Source organism: Cyphellophora attinorum, assembly GCF_001299255.1.
Source record: "Cyphellophora attinorum strain CBS 131958 chromosome Unknown Contig8, whole genome shotgun sequence".
Taxonomy (NCBI): domain Eukaryota; kingdom Fungi; phylum Ascomycota; class Eurotiomycetes; order Chaetothyriales; family Cyphellophoraceae; genus Cyphellophora; species Cyphellophora attinorum.
Window position 1 is genome coordinate 148078 of NW_017253236.1, and position 13793 is coordinate 161870.

Genomic DNA, 13793 nt, shown 5'->3' on the forward strand with positions numbered 1-13793 from the left:
TAGCCAACCGCTGTACTCTATTCAAGATGTCGCAGCAGACCGCCGGAGTGCAACCTGCTACCATCCCTGAGCAAAATGGCCTTCACGACAAGGAGACAGCAAAGGTGAATGGACATAGCTCCGGCAGCGACCTAGCATCCGATGAGCGAAGTGACGTGGAACCAGACATTGAAGGCGACTACGGTTCTGGACGTGATCATGTGTTTGCCAATCCCAAAGTCGCTGATTACTGGCGCAATGTCTACGAGCAAGCCACCTATGAGGGACGACATCGCTTCGATCCAGATTTCACGTGGTCCGCCAAGGAAGAGAAGGCTGTCAAGCGCAAGGTAAGTCTTCTGGACACTATGTATCACAGTGCTGATGGCGCAGATCGACTTTCGCATCATGTCTTGGTGCTGGCTTATGTTTCTTGCCCTTGACCTGAATCGTAGAAACATCAACAGAGGTGGGCGAATAGCATTGAGGCCGAGGGTCATGACTGACACGTCTCAGCTATCACGGACAACATGCTACCTGAGCTTGGCATGAACACCAACGACTTCAATTACGGCCAGACCATCTTTCTGACAACGTTTCTGGCTGCTGAGCTCCCCTCCGGACTCATATCCAAGAAGCTCGGCCCCGACATCTGGATTCCCTTCATCATAACAGCATGGAGTCTGATCTCGGCGTCTCAAGCTGGGCTGAAGAATCGCTCTGGCTACTTTGCGGTTCGTGCCTTACTAGGCCTCTTGATGGGAGGGTTCATCCCGGATACTGTGCTCTATATCACCTATCGGTATAAATCTAAGGAGTTGCCGATCCGCCTTTCATGGTTCTGGACCGTTCTGAGTGTATGCCAGGTTGTTGGCTCGCTCGTTGCCGCAGGTGTGTTACAGATGAGGGGCGTTGCTGGCTGGTATGTTATTTTCTTTTAGCGAGCCTGAAGCGTTGTCTGGCCTGGACATAGTCTCGGACGTTAAAGATAGCTGTCTTAGATGGTCCCTAGACTGCCTGCTTGTCCAGGCTTTGGCCTCTCGCAATGTCTCAAGCTTCTGGCTCAGGCTGACCAATACTGGCGAAACAGGTCTGGCTGGCAGTGGTTGTTCCTGATTGAGGGCACCTTTACGTTTCTCGTCGGCATAGCAAGTTGGGTTTTGATGCCAACCTCGATCACGCAGACTGCCGGACGTGGACGAGGCAAGGGCTGGTTCTCAGAGCGCGAGGAGAAGATCCTTGTCAATCGTCTCCTCAGAGATGACCCTTCGAAAGGTGATATGCACAATCGTCAGGCTGTCGGGCCAATTCGTCTCTGGAAGAGTCTGAAAGACTACGATCTTTGGCCTGTCTACCTTCTCGGACTGACTACATATATCCCTGCAAATCCTCCTCAGGTAAGCGGCTTCTGTACATCCGCACGGTGTACTCTACTGACACTCCCAGAACTACCTCGCTCTGATCCTCCGAACCATGGGCTGGAGCACGCTGAATGCCAATCTCCTCACGATCCCGTCGCAATTCATCTACGGTGTCAATCTGCTCATCATTTCGTGGATCTCTGAAAAAGTCAATGAGCGATCCATTGTCTCCAGCATGAGCAACATCTGGATCTTCCCTTTCCTCGTGGCTCTTGTCGGCCTCGGCGAGAACGCAAGCGGGTGGGTGCGATATGGCCTTCTCTCCGGCTTGTTGTCATACCCCTACTGCCATGCTATCCTCGTTGCATGGAATAGCCGAAACTCGAACTCGGTACGCACCAGAGCAGTATCGGCGGCGTTGTACAATATGTTTGTACAGGCTGGCAACATTGTTGCGTCCAACATCTACCGGGAGGAAGACCGACCATACTATATTCGTGGGAACAAGATCTTGCTGGGCATCTGCTGTTATAACATTGCGCTGTTCTTCTTCGTCAAGTTTTACTATATTGGGAGGAACAAAAGGAGGGAGGCAGCATGGGCGAAGCTGACTGGCGAGGAACAGGTGGATTATATCCAGAACACGACCGACGAAGGAGCGAAGCGCTTGGACTTCCGCTTCATGCATTGAAGGTCACTGAACCAATGCCAAATGCATACCTTCAAGTAGAACGCTGCGCCTACTCCAGGTCAGCAATTGCATGAAGGAAGGAGCGACCTATAGCGGAAGCACCGAGTAGGAATCTGCGCCTGCCTTGCAGCTAAGCAATTGTAGGATGGAAAGAGCGACCCAACATGCCCCAGTTCTCGAGGCGCTCATCAGCATAAGCGGCCGAGACGTTCCTCTTGTAGATCACCATCAATCTTGTCCCAGCCCTCTTTGGTTGAATCCACAAGTCTCAAAAGTAACACCATAGCGCATGCGAGTAGCGGTTTGAGAGAAAAAGAGGCGGAGTACACCACGACACCACAACCCTCCCTGCCAGACGCTTGACAAGCCATCGCTACCAAACCCTCGCGAACCTACCTGACCCGACAGAAGCCTCTGCTCCCAGTACGAGTTGTCCGTTGCACGCACCCGATGATGGTCTCTTTGTCCCTGACATTTTGACTGAGGGGAGGCCGCGATATAATGTCCGAACAAGTCTACTCCTCTCGTGGTCATAAGTCGTCTGTTGATGCAGCCTGTATGAGTGTCTAGTCGAAACATGGATCTGCATAAAGCCGCTGTGTGGGCCGAGTAGAGGTCGAAAAGAGCATGCTGAGAGTCGCCAGTTGTACGGTCTCGGGTAGTAGGTTTGGTGCTGAAGTCTTCGCTGTTGGTGAATCAATCCCCGACATTTACGCATCTTCTTTCCATCCGTTGTGGTTTCTGCATTCAATCATATCCATCGGTCGACAGAGCAACAATGTCCAACCGTGCGACGGTAACGCACAATCCGGTATCGATCGCGTTCGTACGACCAAGACATCAGCAACAGCATGGGCGGGACGCACCGCTGCTCGAGTGCAGCAGTAGCTGTGCATTCTACAGCTGGTCTGCTACACACCATTAACGAGGCGGCTCATTTCTAACAAAGAGCCCATGCGTGCACTGCCACAATGTTTGACTTAGAGCAACAGATGAACAGTACGTCATGTCGCTGAGTCGCGATGCTCGTGCTAATGTACACAGTAATGCTCTTCCTCCGTGAGATGAGGCATGAAGCTTCACATCAACAGTACTTTGCTGCGCCTCAAGAGCCCTGCCCACGGGCCATGTGTGAAAGTATCAAGTCACTAAATCGTGGTACTTTCTGGACACGGGACGTGTGAGGGTGCCCCCATCCGATAGGCGGGACAGAGGCGACCAGCACGCCAAAAACAGCTCAGCCTCCACGCCCTGTTGGCTAAACCCGAAGCGAGAGCTCGACCCCTGCACCTGCACCCCTCGGGAACAGGCAGGTTCGCACTGTCCACCTGTCACGAAGCTCCAACCATGGTTCAAGGCAGCAAAGGCCCGTTCCACAATTATCTTCCCCGTGGTCGGGTCTTTGAGGTACGGTCACGCTGCCTACAGATACGGAGTTTTGGCTTTTGACAGAACGTTGCCTTATAACATGGCCACCGGACCCCACGACGCTTCCGCGACTTCGTGACTTGCTAAGCTTGCCGTTCCGAGCACATAATGTATCTACGGTCACTCGATCCCCCTTGAAATACTTCGTAAACTCATGCGACAATGGATCCGCTCTCGATCATAGCTGGAGCTGGTCAGATTGTCGGATTCTGCTTCACGACAACCCAAGCTATTGCGCGCTGGTCAATCGACGTCCGCACAGCAGACGAACGCATACGCGGATTCTACGAGGAGATCAAAACACTTGAAAGGACCTATGCTGAAGTCAAGACATGTTTGGACGATCCTATGCTCAGAGATGCGGCCGGCAAGTCGTATCAGACAGCCGACGGAAAGCGACTCTGGAATGCAGTCCGTGATGCTGCGGATGATTCGCTAATGACTATGACGAAGATTACGGAGGTGCTCGACAAAATCAACAGATCATCTGGGATTGTGAGACGGCCTAGGATGCAATTCGAGGAAAGCGTGCGTAAAGGCGAACTCGGTACACTGCGCGACAGATTGAAGTACTTCAACTCCAACATCTCCTTATCCATTCAGCTGGTCACATGTATGACACAGCAAGAACACCGTAACATGACTCAAACGATGCAACGGGACCTTGACATCAAGTTTCACAGACTAGAAGCAATGGTTTCCGACGTCAGGTGTCGACTCGATCGTCCGACCGCCGAGGATTTGAGAGGATCAACAATTGTCGTTGGCTCCGTCGATGGCTCGAGAGCTCGAGGAAAGGACAACTACTTCGACTTTGCAAGACGTTTTGTCACTGACGCGTCTGCTCGCGCTACCGAGCGTTCCAACTTAAGCACAATATCGCCCGCAATCGAGCCCACACCCAAATTCCATGGTGGCGTGGTCGGCAACTCACCACTCGAGAAGCGGCACACAATCGCAATGTGGGCGTCGGATGTCAACATTTCGGGCGGGGGCCAGCCCGAGAACGCCATGGCTCTCGAGCAGCTCCAAGCGAAGCGGCGAACCGAAGAGAGGAATTTTAAACTGGCAGAGGCATTCCTGAAGAACGGCCCCGAGCAAGTCAAAGCTGGCAAGCACGAGAGTGCCGAGAAGAACTTCCGAAAGGCGTTAGCAATTCTGGCAAAACACGACTTCAGTGGCCGGATCTCATATCACCCTGCGGAGATAGTGCTCATGCTGGCACAATCCTGCCTGAAGCAGCAGAAATACGATGATTGCATCGACATGCTGAAGCGGGTGTCAGACTTGGACGAGAATATCTTCCCATCTGACTGTCCCGCTGAAGAGAGCGTCTTCCCAGCATATCAGGCAGATCAACTGCAGTCACTGGCTGCATGCCACCTTCTTGGAGAAGTGTACCGAGAGATGGGCAACTACGAAGAGGCGAAAGACTACGCCATGAAGCGTATGACGCCCGCACAGATACTCTTGGCGAGTCCGACAGCAAGACGATCGAGTCTTTGGAGCTGTTGATACAGATATACCGTCTACTGAAAGACGAAGAGACTGCAGATGCGTTCATGTCATTCCTAGACGTCCAACCCAGCAATACCTCAATACTGTCTGCGCACGAAGAGGTCTTTAGCGAGGCGGCAACAGCCATCACTGTTCCAACGGTCTCTCCACCGCCGTCGGAGGCAGCGGCACCAGTCACCCAAGAACCTTGGACGAACTCGCAACCCAAGACTGGTCGCTTTAAGTCAATGTTCGGTGGTCGTCCTTCTATCTCCAACCTCCACGAAACAAAGCCATACACTGACCCCATGATTCAGCCTGTCCGCCGGCACCCAACAGAAGTCAGCGGCACTGGACTACCCGAACCAACAAGCCCTCGCCAAATGACCCGGATCCCAACCCGCGAAACCAAAGACACACACAGATACTCATCTTCCGAACTGGCACCCGTTCGCACCAGCTCAATCGACGTGTCCACAAGTAGCTTCAAGGACATTGTCGAAGAAGTCCGCCGGCTCTCCGTGTCAGGCAAGACCAGTAAAGCCGCTAAGATTGGCCTTGAGCGCCTCGAGAAGTACGGCTTGAACGCTTGGCCTACTCGCGAGGCTTCCCTGCGGAAGAACATCGAAAATGGCAAGAGCTCTGCACGGGGGCTGGCTGCGACCGGCAAAGGATACGCCGCTATACACCTGCTCTGCGAGGTCCCTGGAGATCACCATCAAGACGTAGCCGTCCTAGTGAAGGATGGCGCAGACATCAACTCTGGTGTCTACCAGGCAGGCTTCACATCCGGCGAGGTCTTCACGCCAATACTACTCGCAATCAGTAAAGGCAACGTGAAATGCGCGAGGATCCTGGTCGAGCAACTGAACATCAAGTTAGATTGCAGAGATCGGTCAGACCACACTCCACTCCTCGCGGCATGTCGCCTGGCTATATCGACGTAGTGACCGCCATCCTGGACAAGCCAACTTCCCAGCTACCGAAAACGTACCCTGAGAATTGGTATGGCAACCTTCTCACAGACGCAGCACGGCACTGCGAGCTACCACTTGTCGAACTGCTTCTCAGCAGAAATCTGTTCGACGTGAATAAAGCAGACAGCTGGGGCAAGACCGCCCTTATGTACGCCATCATCAAGACGGACGTCCCTACGTCGGGTACGGACAAGCAGCTAGCGACACGGGCGAAGATGCTAGGCTGGAGACTGGAGGTAGTGAAGCGGTTGTTAGAAGCCGGCGCGGATGCAAGTCTTGTTGATGGGAAGGGCAACACAGCGGCACGGTACGCACAACTGGAAGGGGATGCAGAGCTGTTGGCCGTGGTAAAGGGCGTGACGAGGTTCGAGCTGGCGGAGACGGTGCCTAGGCATGCTGGTGTGGCGGAGATTGGTTCATGATTGGTATGTGGATGCGTTCGACAGGGCCTGGTCTGTTGACGGAACCATTACCAGAGTCTGCATGAATGAGATACGAGATTCCCAGGACAGCATAATTTTCTTAAGCAGCATGCTCACTCCGATTAGAGATCCACAATGACGAGACTCCTGAGGCCCAGTGACCATATACACCTGGAGGGCTTCTCATTACCACGTAGAGAGCTTCTCAATCAAGACGAAAAGTGAAGATTTCCCTCCAGCTCAGTGCAGTGATCGTTTCGCTTTGCGTCGGGTTCTCACTTGGTCGAACAGGTATAAGTAGGGCCAAGCATACGTCCTCCCTCCTGTCTTTCTTCCATTCCGGAAGAAATTCTTCAAGGCTGTCTTATTACCATGCCTCGGTAGCAGTTGCAGCTAACGGGCGGGGTGAGCTAGTTCCGATGCTCCTGGGAGCTCGTGGTGTAGCCTGCGCTACTAGAGCATTGTGATGGGTGCAGTGTTAGAGAGGGTGAGCAGAGGCACTTCCAGAATGAGATGAGAGACGTGCGATACAAGTCCGTGGCGCCTTGTATTATTCTATAGCTTGGGGTCATGTACCCTTGCTCGAAAGGCACTCAACGCGAGAGACAAGAACTCTCCTCGTGTACACGTCTTCCCGTGTCAATGCGCGAAGATATGCCATGAGTCCACCATGAAAGAGAAGGGGTTCGGGATGGCTCGGAACTTTGGTATCAAGGGGTTCGGTCGACCTGCCTTTCCAGGACAACCTCGGCAAACATCGCTCCTTTCCGTGTTCGTGCCGTCACTGCTTCACATGCACTTCCAAGATCGCTCTGCACCTCAACAGTCATGGCATAGGCATTCCAGTTCATACATTGTCCATTTCCCTTCTTCTCAAACTTTCGGACTACAGCTCCCAGATCAATTATACGACATAGCTATGAATACACCAAAGAACTTGCCAGAGGCGCCGGCGCCGACGGAAGGAGACCTGTCCTCCTCCTCTTCCACCAGCTCCCCCTCCGCACCAGCAGCCACCAGCGCAGCACAACAATCCGACAACATCGCTCATGCCCTCGCCGGCGCTGGCGGCGGACTCATCGCCACTGCGCTCACATACCCAGTACGCCTACCCATCCCCCTTCCATGCCTATCCAACTGACTGATCTGTAGCTCATCACCCTCTCAACCCGCGCCCAAGTCGAGTCCGCCCGCGCCAACGAATCCTCCCTCGCCTCCGCCCGCCACATCATTAACCGCGAGGGCATCACAGGCCTGTACTCCGGCATCGACTCCGCCGTCGTAGGCATCAGCGTCACCAACTTTGTCTACTACTACTGGTACGAGTGGACCCGAGCGGGCTTCGAAAAGGCCAAAGCCGCGCGAGGAGAGTCGAAGCGATTGGGGACCATCGAGAGCATGATTGCCGGCGCGGTGGCGGGGAGCGCGACGGTGTTGATCACGAACCCAATTTGGGTTGTGAATACGCGGATGACTGCGAAGGCGAATAATGGTGAGGAGAAGGATGTGGAGGCGCAGGGCTTCAAGAAGAGCAAGAAGCCGAGCACGATCGGCACATTGCTTACACTTCTGAAGGAGGAGGGGCCAAGTGCGCTGTTCGCGGGTGTGTTGCCTGCGTTGGTGTTGGTTATCAACCCGATTCTGCAGTATACCATCTACGAGCAATTGAAGAACTTCCTTGAGAAGAGGCGCAAGGTTGGGCCGAGGGATTCTTTCCTGTTGGGTGCGTTGGGGAAGTTGTTGGCTACGAGTATCACGTATCCGTACATCACGGTCAAGAGTCGGGCGCATGTGGCGAAGAAGGTCCAGGGGCAGAAGGCAGTGGGAATGGCGGAGAGTCTGAACAAGATTGTGACGGAGGAGGGGTATGCTGGGTTATACAAGGGTAAGTTGGCGCCGAGATGATCATCTTTTCAGTACTGACACGAGTCTCTGCAGGTATCGTCCCCAAAGTCTCTCAATCAGTCCTCACAGCGGCATTCCTCTTCGCCTTCAAGGACGTCTTGTACGACGCCATGGTCAAAGCCCGTCAAAAGGTCGCCACGAAGAACGCGGTTCGGATCTAGGAGTACGGCCAGCAACCCTCGTTGAAAACAGTTTGCTGGAGCTTAGAAGCACTGCTTGCGAGCTACGTCATGTACTCTACGGCTTGTTGGCGTGGCCCTCTGTGAGAAAATGCTGAGATCTACAGCTGCTGTTGTCATGGGAGGCTGTGGACGAACTGAAGATGAACTGCACGCTTTTCGAATAGGTGTAGTGTGCCAAGAGGCCTTGAGTGACAGACGACCACTTTTACACAGGATAAAATCGCTCGTTGCAGCTACGATTGCGGCTCAGGAGTGCGGTGACGGCGTTCGCACGGAGGCCTGGGTGTACGGCTTGGAATGCTTGCTATGAAAACTACATGCTATGGGAAAGGGGGTATCTGCGATAGAGGTACAGGAAATTCCCCTGCCTCAAATGAAAGACCAATCCAACGATTCGCTCCCCCACTTCGATTTTGTCTTCTCCACTGTACGCATCGTCCGCTGCGCGATCCTTGTTGGTCAGCCTGACACGACTGAGTGCTCCTTCCCGCGCCATTCTGCGCTGTACAGACCGGGTCCAACGGGTCCCTCGTGCTGTAGTATCCCAACTTTCACAACACGACTACTACTTGCGCTCTTCTCCAATGGCAATCTCGACGCCATTGCTCGTCCTCATGTTCAGGCCGCCTTCAGCGTCGAGAAACGTGTCGATTGAACTCTGACGCGGCAGATCCGCCTAGGATTGCTTCTTCGCCGCAGCATTGATCTTGCCGGACAACTCCTTGATTGGCTGGGGGTTACTATTGCCCTGGCGCTGCTGGTAGATGACATAGCCCCAGTAGAGGAGAAAGAGACCTAGGAGGAGTCCTAGATTTCCTATTTGGTATTGTTAGCCACCTTTTTGCCGGTGCGACGATCCACTGGAATGGCAAGTAGAGTACGTACCAACAATCAACTTAAGAATGTCCTCAGAGATGTTGAAGACGCCCTTGATCAGGCTGACCACAAAGTTGACGGCGGCTTCGAAGGTGCCCAGGACGGTGTTCACGATGGTCGCGATCGTGCCGTAGATGATGTTGAAGACGCCCTGGACGAGGTCGGTGAGGCCTTTAACGATTGAAGACATGTTTGCGGTGCTTGTGGTGGAGAAGGTCTGTGTAAAATGTGGTTTGAATGATAGCTGAGCGTATGTGGTGTTTCGTACGAACTTGTGGAGGTGGCTGTGAAGAGAGGAAAGTTTCAGAGGCTCACACGCGAGTTATATCGTCACGAACGCGGTAAACGGAAACGCGAAGATCAGCAGAACGTCATAAGTGAGATTGGAAGGAACTTGAACTGAAGAAGGAAGCCTCAAGGCAGTTTGTTTTCCTTTGTTGCCATGGGCAGTCGTTGCCCTATGGATTCGCAAACGACGTCCGTGCCACATTTCAGTGACGTAGCCAAAACCGGTTTGTGGCGCATTACCGAGTCCCGTGACCTGACGTTTGCCTTTCAAGTTTGGATCACGAGACTGAGGCTCGTCATCGTCAACTTCTCGGAAATCATCTTGTCATCGTTCATGCCAATCCCAAAGGCGCTCGTACTTGCAATGCCCAATAGAATGAGTTGGAGGATATGTGGGTGTGTCGCGACTTCAATTTTGGCTTTGGCGGGGTGTGGGCTAGGCACCACGTTGCGCTAGCAGAAAACCGCCGGTGCCTTGCATCGAAGGTGGGCCAGAAAGGATTTAGGATCCGGCGACCTGCCAATGCTGACGAGACACTGACACGCTGTACAAACGATAACGCTTTGTTCACCAGTGTTCCCCTGAGTCCTCCCAATTTGTTCTCTCTTCGATCTTGCACTTTCTCATTCGCGGTCTTCGCGGACCATATTCGATCGCACATCACCCGACATGGCCGAGCCAATCCCCGCGTTTTATAGGATTTTCTTCCCCACGATAGATCCAATAGTCGCCTCAACCGGCGTCATCGGCAATCTCTTCCTGCCAGGCGACATTGTGAAGAGCTACAATCCTCGTGCCATCCTTCCACCCGCCCTCGAAACCGAAGTTCTTCTCCAGAGTTCCGCCGGATTTCTAGCTGGTACCATGGTTCTTCAGATCTTCCTCTTACGTATGCGACCGCATGATGTCGGCGTCTGGAAGGCGCTGCAAGCGAGTATCGCAGTGGTGGATGCGGCGATCTTGGGAAGTGTGTTTCGGGCGTTGGATAAGCAGGACAGGTTGGCGTTAAAGGACTGGAGGGCTTTGGACTGGATCAATGTGGGCGTGACGGGCACGGTGTTGGCGATCAGGTTGGCATTCTGTTTGGGTGTTGGTCTTGGTGGGAGCAAGGGCAACGGGAAGGGAAAGAAGAGCTGACGAGGAAAACCGTGACCCATTGATTTGCCAGGATTCCAACTCCATGACCACAGAGTGGTTGATGGGCTGTTCGTGTGACTCGACTCTTGTCTGAGAGCACGAGGGAGACGGACGCCCAGATTTAGTCTGTTACAGACTGCAACTGGTGTAGATCTTGAGAAAGACTGGACGAGACAGACAGACATGGAGCGTACGAGGACGACTGTCTCCTCGTGAGCATCACAGCCTTGAATATACATGCTCCTAAGTGAAGTGATGCAGTACACTGTCGCAAATCTATGCGCCCGGGCTTGGGTTTAGGAGCGTATTTCCGGATGAATGGACTTCACATTTACTCCTGGAACGCGACTCATCGCTGTGGCATGACAAAGACTTTTTCGAATGCAGACTAGTCGATGCAGTCACGCCGGTGGCAAGTGCGAGACCGGCTGACAAGCTCACAGCCTTGCCATATATACGAGGCTGACATATTGAAATGAAAACGTTGGTCAATGCAAAGTCTGCTCTTAGGTCTCCCGTCCGAGTGACCCCATCTCTTGCCATCGACAGTCACGTTGGCTCAATGATCATCCACGATGGACTTCTCTTCCATCCGGCCCTTTCAACACGTCGCTCTGCGTCTCCCTAACGACCAGACACGTATCGAAAGACTCACTCCGAACTCGTAGGTGTTTGCTTTCCTTCTCGTCCCTATCACAGGCTCGAAACAACAGACATCAGCCACCAGCATTGAAAAGCTGTAGCTGACTCTGTTTCTCTTGTCCTGGTCTGCTCAGACTCATCAATCTAGGCAAATATGGCTCTTTCCACACCAACCACTTGTTCGGCCGCCCATACCACTTGACTTTCGAAATCTTGGACCGCGCAGATGCCTGTGATGACAGAGAATTGCGGATCGTGCCTGCCGCAGAGCTCCACGCCGCGACTCTTCTGGAGGAAGCAGAGACGGAGAGTGGCGCCGCAACACCAAGTAATGAGGTCGATGAATATGGCCTGATGACCGGCGACAAGTCCAATGTCAACATCACAGATGACCCAACGAACCAGCGCCTTACCATGGCCGAGATTGAAGAGCTGAAGCAGGACGAGACAGGGCGGACCAAAGATCTAATTGCCAAGATCATGCAGTCGCACACGGCGCTCGACCAGAAGACTGCGTTTTCGTTGGCTAAGTACACGTTGAGGAAGCATCGGAAGTACATGAAGCGTTTTACTGTACTGCCGCTTGATGTGGCGACTTTGACGGACTTCCTTATGGTCGAGAAGGACTTTTCGAAGGTGATGGAACTCCGGAACGAAAGCTTGGGGCTGATCGGGTGTTGGGCCAACATTCATGCCAGTGGCGATTCTCATCTGCCTAATCTGTCAAATACCGGGTCTCGCTACCTCGTCGTCGACGACACAGGTGGCCTTCTGGTTGCAGCTATGGCAGAGCGAATGGGCATCTTACACCAAGCCAACCCTTCTTCAGACCCGGAGCCTGCCTCAGATGACGAAGGTCCAGCACAAGCCGCTGAATCAGCACCTCAACCCACAAAACCCCGCCGCCCACAGATTCCCATACAATCCTCCGCCACGACCAACACCCTGACCGTAATCCACTCGAACCAACAACCCAACCTCTCCCTCCTGCGCTACTTCAACTTCGACATCCACAACCCGACCCCCACCCACCCCCTCCATACCCATCTCAAGACCCTCTCCTGGCTACAACTCCTCGACCCGAACTCCGACTCTGCCTACCAAGAACCGCCAATCCTCCCACCGCCCGAGATCTCCAAGCTAAAAAGCAACCGAAGAAGCAACTACTTCCGCAAACGTCGACGGTGGGAACGGATCAAGGCTATCGTGGACGAGGCGAGGGACGGCGGGTACGATGCGCTCGTAGTGGCGAGCTACACGAGCCCGGTGAGTATACTAAAGCACCTGGTGCCGCTGCTAGCTGGTGGCGCGCAGGTAGTGGTGTACTCACCCAACGTTGAACCCTTGTTGGAGCTGACGGATCTGTACTCGACTGCGAGGAGGACCGCGTACCTGCAATGGTTGCAGCAACAGGAGGAGCAACAACAGCAGAGAGAGGCGATCATCGACGAGCATGCGCAAAATGGTCATCGCCAAGACCTTACAGAAACGCCAGTCAAAGCAGAACCTGCGGTCAAAGCAGAACCCCCCTCCTCACCATCCTCGCCTCCCTCAGAAACCCCATCCCAAAACGCCAATCGCACCATGTCGCTAGATCCGCCTTCACATCCACAAGCACCACCGATCCCACCAAACCCATCAGAAGAAAACCCCGACTTCCCGCTCAATCCAACCCTCCTCCTTCCGCCAATGCTACAAACCAGCCGCGTCCGTACCTGGCAGGTGCTTCCAGGGCGCACACATCCCCAAATGACCTCTAAAGGTGGCGCCGAGGGGTATGTCTGGAGTTCGACGAGGGTGCTGCCATTGACGGGACGGGTTACTGCGCGGGGGAAGGCGCGAAGGAATGCTGGGAAGGGCTCGTGATCTGAGTCATAAGGTAGCGGGAACAGTCTTGGACGGTCACATGGATGGCGCGGAAATGCATGGGGCGAGTTCGGCCGGGGCTTGAGCTGGCTCTGGAGTATTTGCTAGAGTGGGCGATGGGAGGTAGTAGTGCATACACATCACGCAGAGCCGACTCACAGTAATCCTGTCCCTGCTTCTGATGCAATCACAGCCCCTGATGAGACCGCAGTAATCATAATTTCCCATCGCAAAAAAGCAAAAGAAGAAACGGATAGCAGCACCCAGAATCGAACTAGGATCTTCTCTTCACAAGGGACTTACGCCCTCTTGTATGATGTGCTCGCCGTTGCACCATGCTGCTGAAAGATAGGATGGTCTCGACTGCCGTCTGATTCGTACGCAAATTTTGGCCGCCACAGACATATATATATATATATATATCGACACAAAAGTCCGTGCACAGCTGACTTCACTGCACCTTATGGGTTGAGTGAACAAGCTAGCTTGAATCACCGAGAACAGAACCATGAGGAAGCAAGGGCTGCAAAGAGTCCTCCAG

At 53.6% G+C, this 13793-nt stretch overlaps 6 protein-coding genes across 6 annotated transcripts; 5 read left to right on the top strand and 1 right to left on the bottom strand.

Moving 5' to 3' along the window:
- Nucleotides 1–26: 26 nt before the first annotated feature.
- AB675_5337 (putative transporter) lies at nucleotides 27–2031 on the top strand (the record flags this gene model as incomplete). Its single annotated transcript, XM_018145543.1, has 5 exons — nucleotides 27–329; nucleotides 373–448; nucleotides 496–901; nucleotides 1070–1376; nucleotides 1426–2031. The coding sequence occupies 5 exons, from the start codon at nucleotides 27–29 to the stop codon at nucleotides 2029–2031; spliced, it is 1698 nt and encodes a 565-aa protein (XP_018001771.1).
- A 1590-nt stretch (nucleotides 2032–3621) lies between these two features.
- On the top strand, nucleotides 3622–6355 carry AB675_5338 (uncharacterized protein; the record flags this gene model as incomplete). The annotated part of the gene is made up of 3 exons (XM_018145544.1): nucleotides 3622–4906; nucleotides 5005–5792; nucleotides 5846–6355. The coding sequence occupies 3 exons, from the start codon at nucleotides 3622–3624 to the stop codon at nucleotides 6353–6355; spliced, it is 2583 nt and encodes an 860-aa protein (XP_018001959.1).
- A 919-nt stretch (nucleotides 6356–7274) lies between these two features.
- Nucleotides 7275–8421, top strand: AB675_5339 (Peroxisomal membrane protein PMP47B; the record flags this gene model as incomplete). The annotated part of the gene is made up of 3 exons (XM_018145545.1): nucleotides 7275–7457; nucleotides 7508–8240; nucleotides 8294–8421. The coding sequence occupies 3 exons, from the start codon at nucleotides 7275–7277 to the stop codon at nucleotides 8419–8421; spliced, it is 1044 nt and encodes a 347-aa protein (XP_018001792.1).
- A 697-nt stretch (nucleotides 8422–9118) lies between these two features.
- Nucleotides 9119–9508, bottom strand: AB675_5340 (uncharacterized protein; the record flags this gene model as incomplete). Its single annotated transcript, XM_018145547.1, has 2 exons — nucleotides 9119–9258; nucleotides 9328–9508. The coding sequence occupies 2 exons, from the start codon at nucleotides 9506–9508 to the stop codon at nucleotides 9119–9121; spliced, it is 321 nt and encodes a 106-aa protein (XP_018002100.1).
- A 768-nt stretch (nucleotides 9509–10276) lies between these two features.
- AB675_5341 (uncharacterized protein) lies at nucleotides 10277–10744 on the top strand (the record flags this gene model as incomplete). Its single annotated transcript, XM_018145548.1, has 1 exon — nucleotides 10277–10744. One exon carries the CDS (start codon nucleotides 10277–10279, stop codon nucleotides 10742–10744), a length of 468 nt encoding a protein of 155 aa, XP_018001922.1.
- A 575-nt stretch (nucleotides 10745–11319) lies between these two features.
- Nucleotides 11320–13252, top strand: AB675_5342 (tRNA (adenine(58)-N(1))-methyltransferase non-catalytic subunit trm6; the record flags this gene model as incomplete). Its single annotated transcript, XM_018145549.1, has 2 exons — nucleotides 11320–11408; nucleotides 11521–13252. The coding sequence occupies 2 exons, from the start codon at nucleotides 11320–11322 to the stop codon at nucleotides 13250–13252; spliced, it is 1821 nt and encodes a 606-aa protein (XP_018001886.1).
- Between the last annotated feature and the right edge of the window lie 541 nt (nucleotides 13253–13793).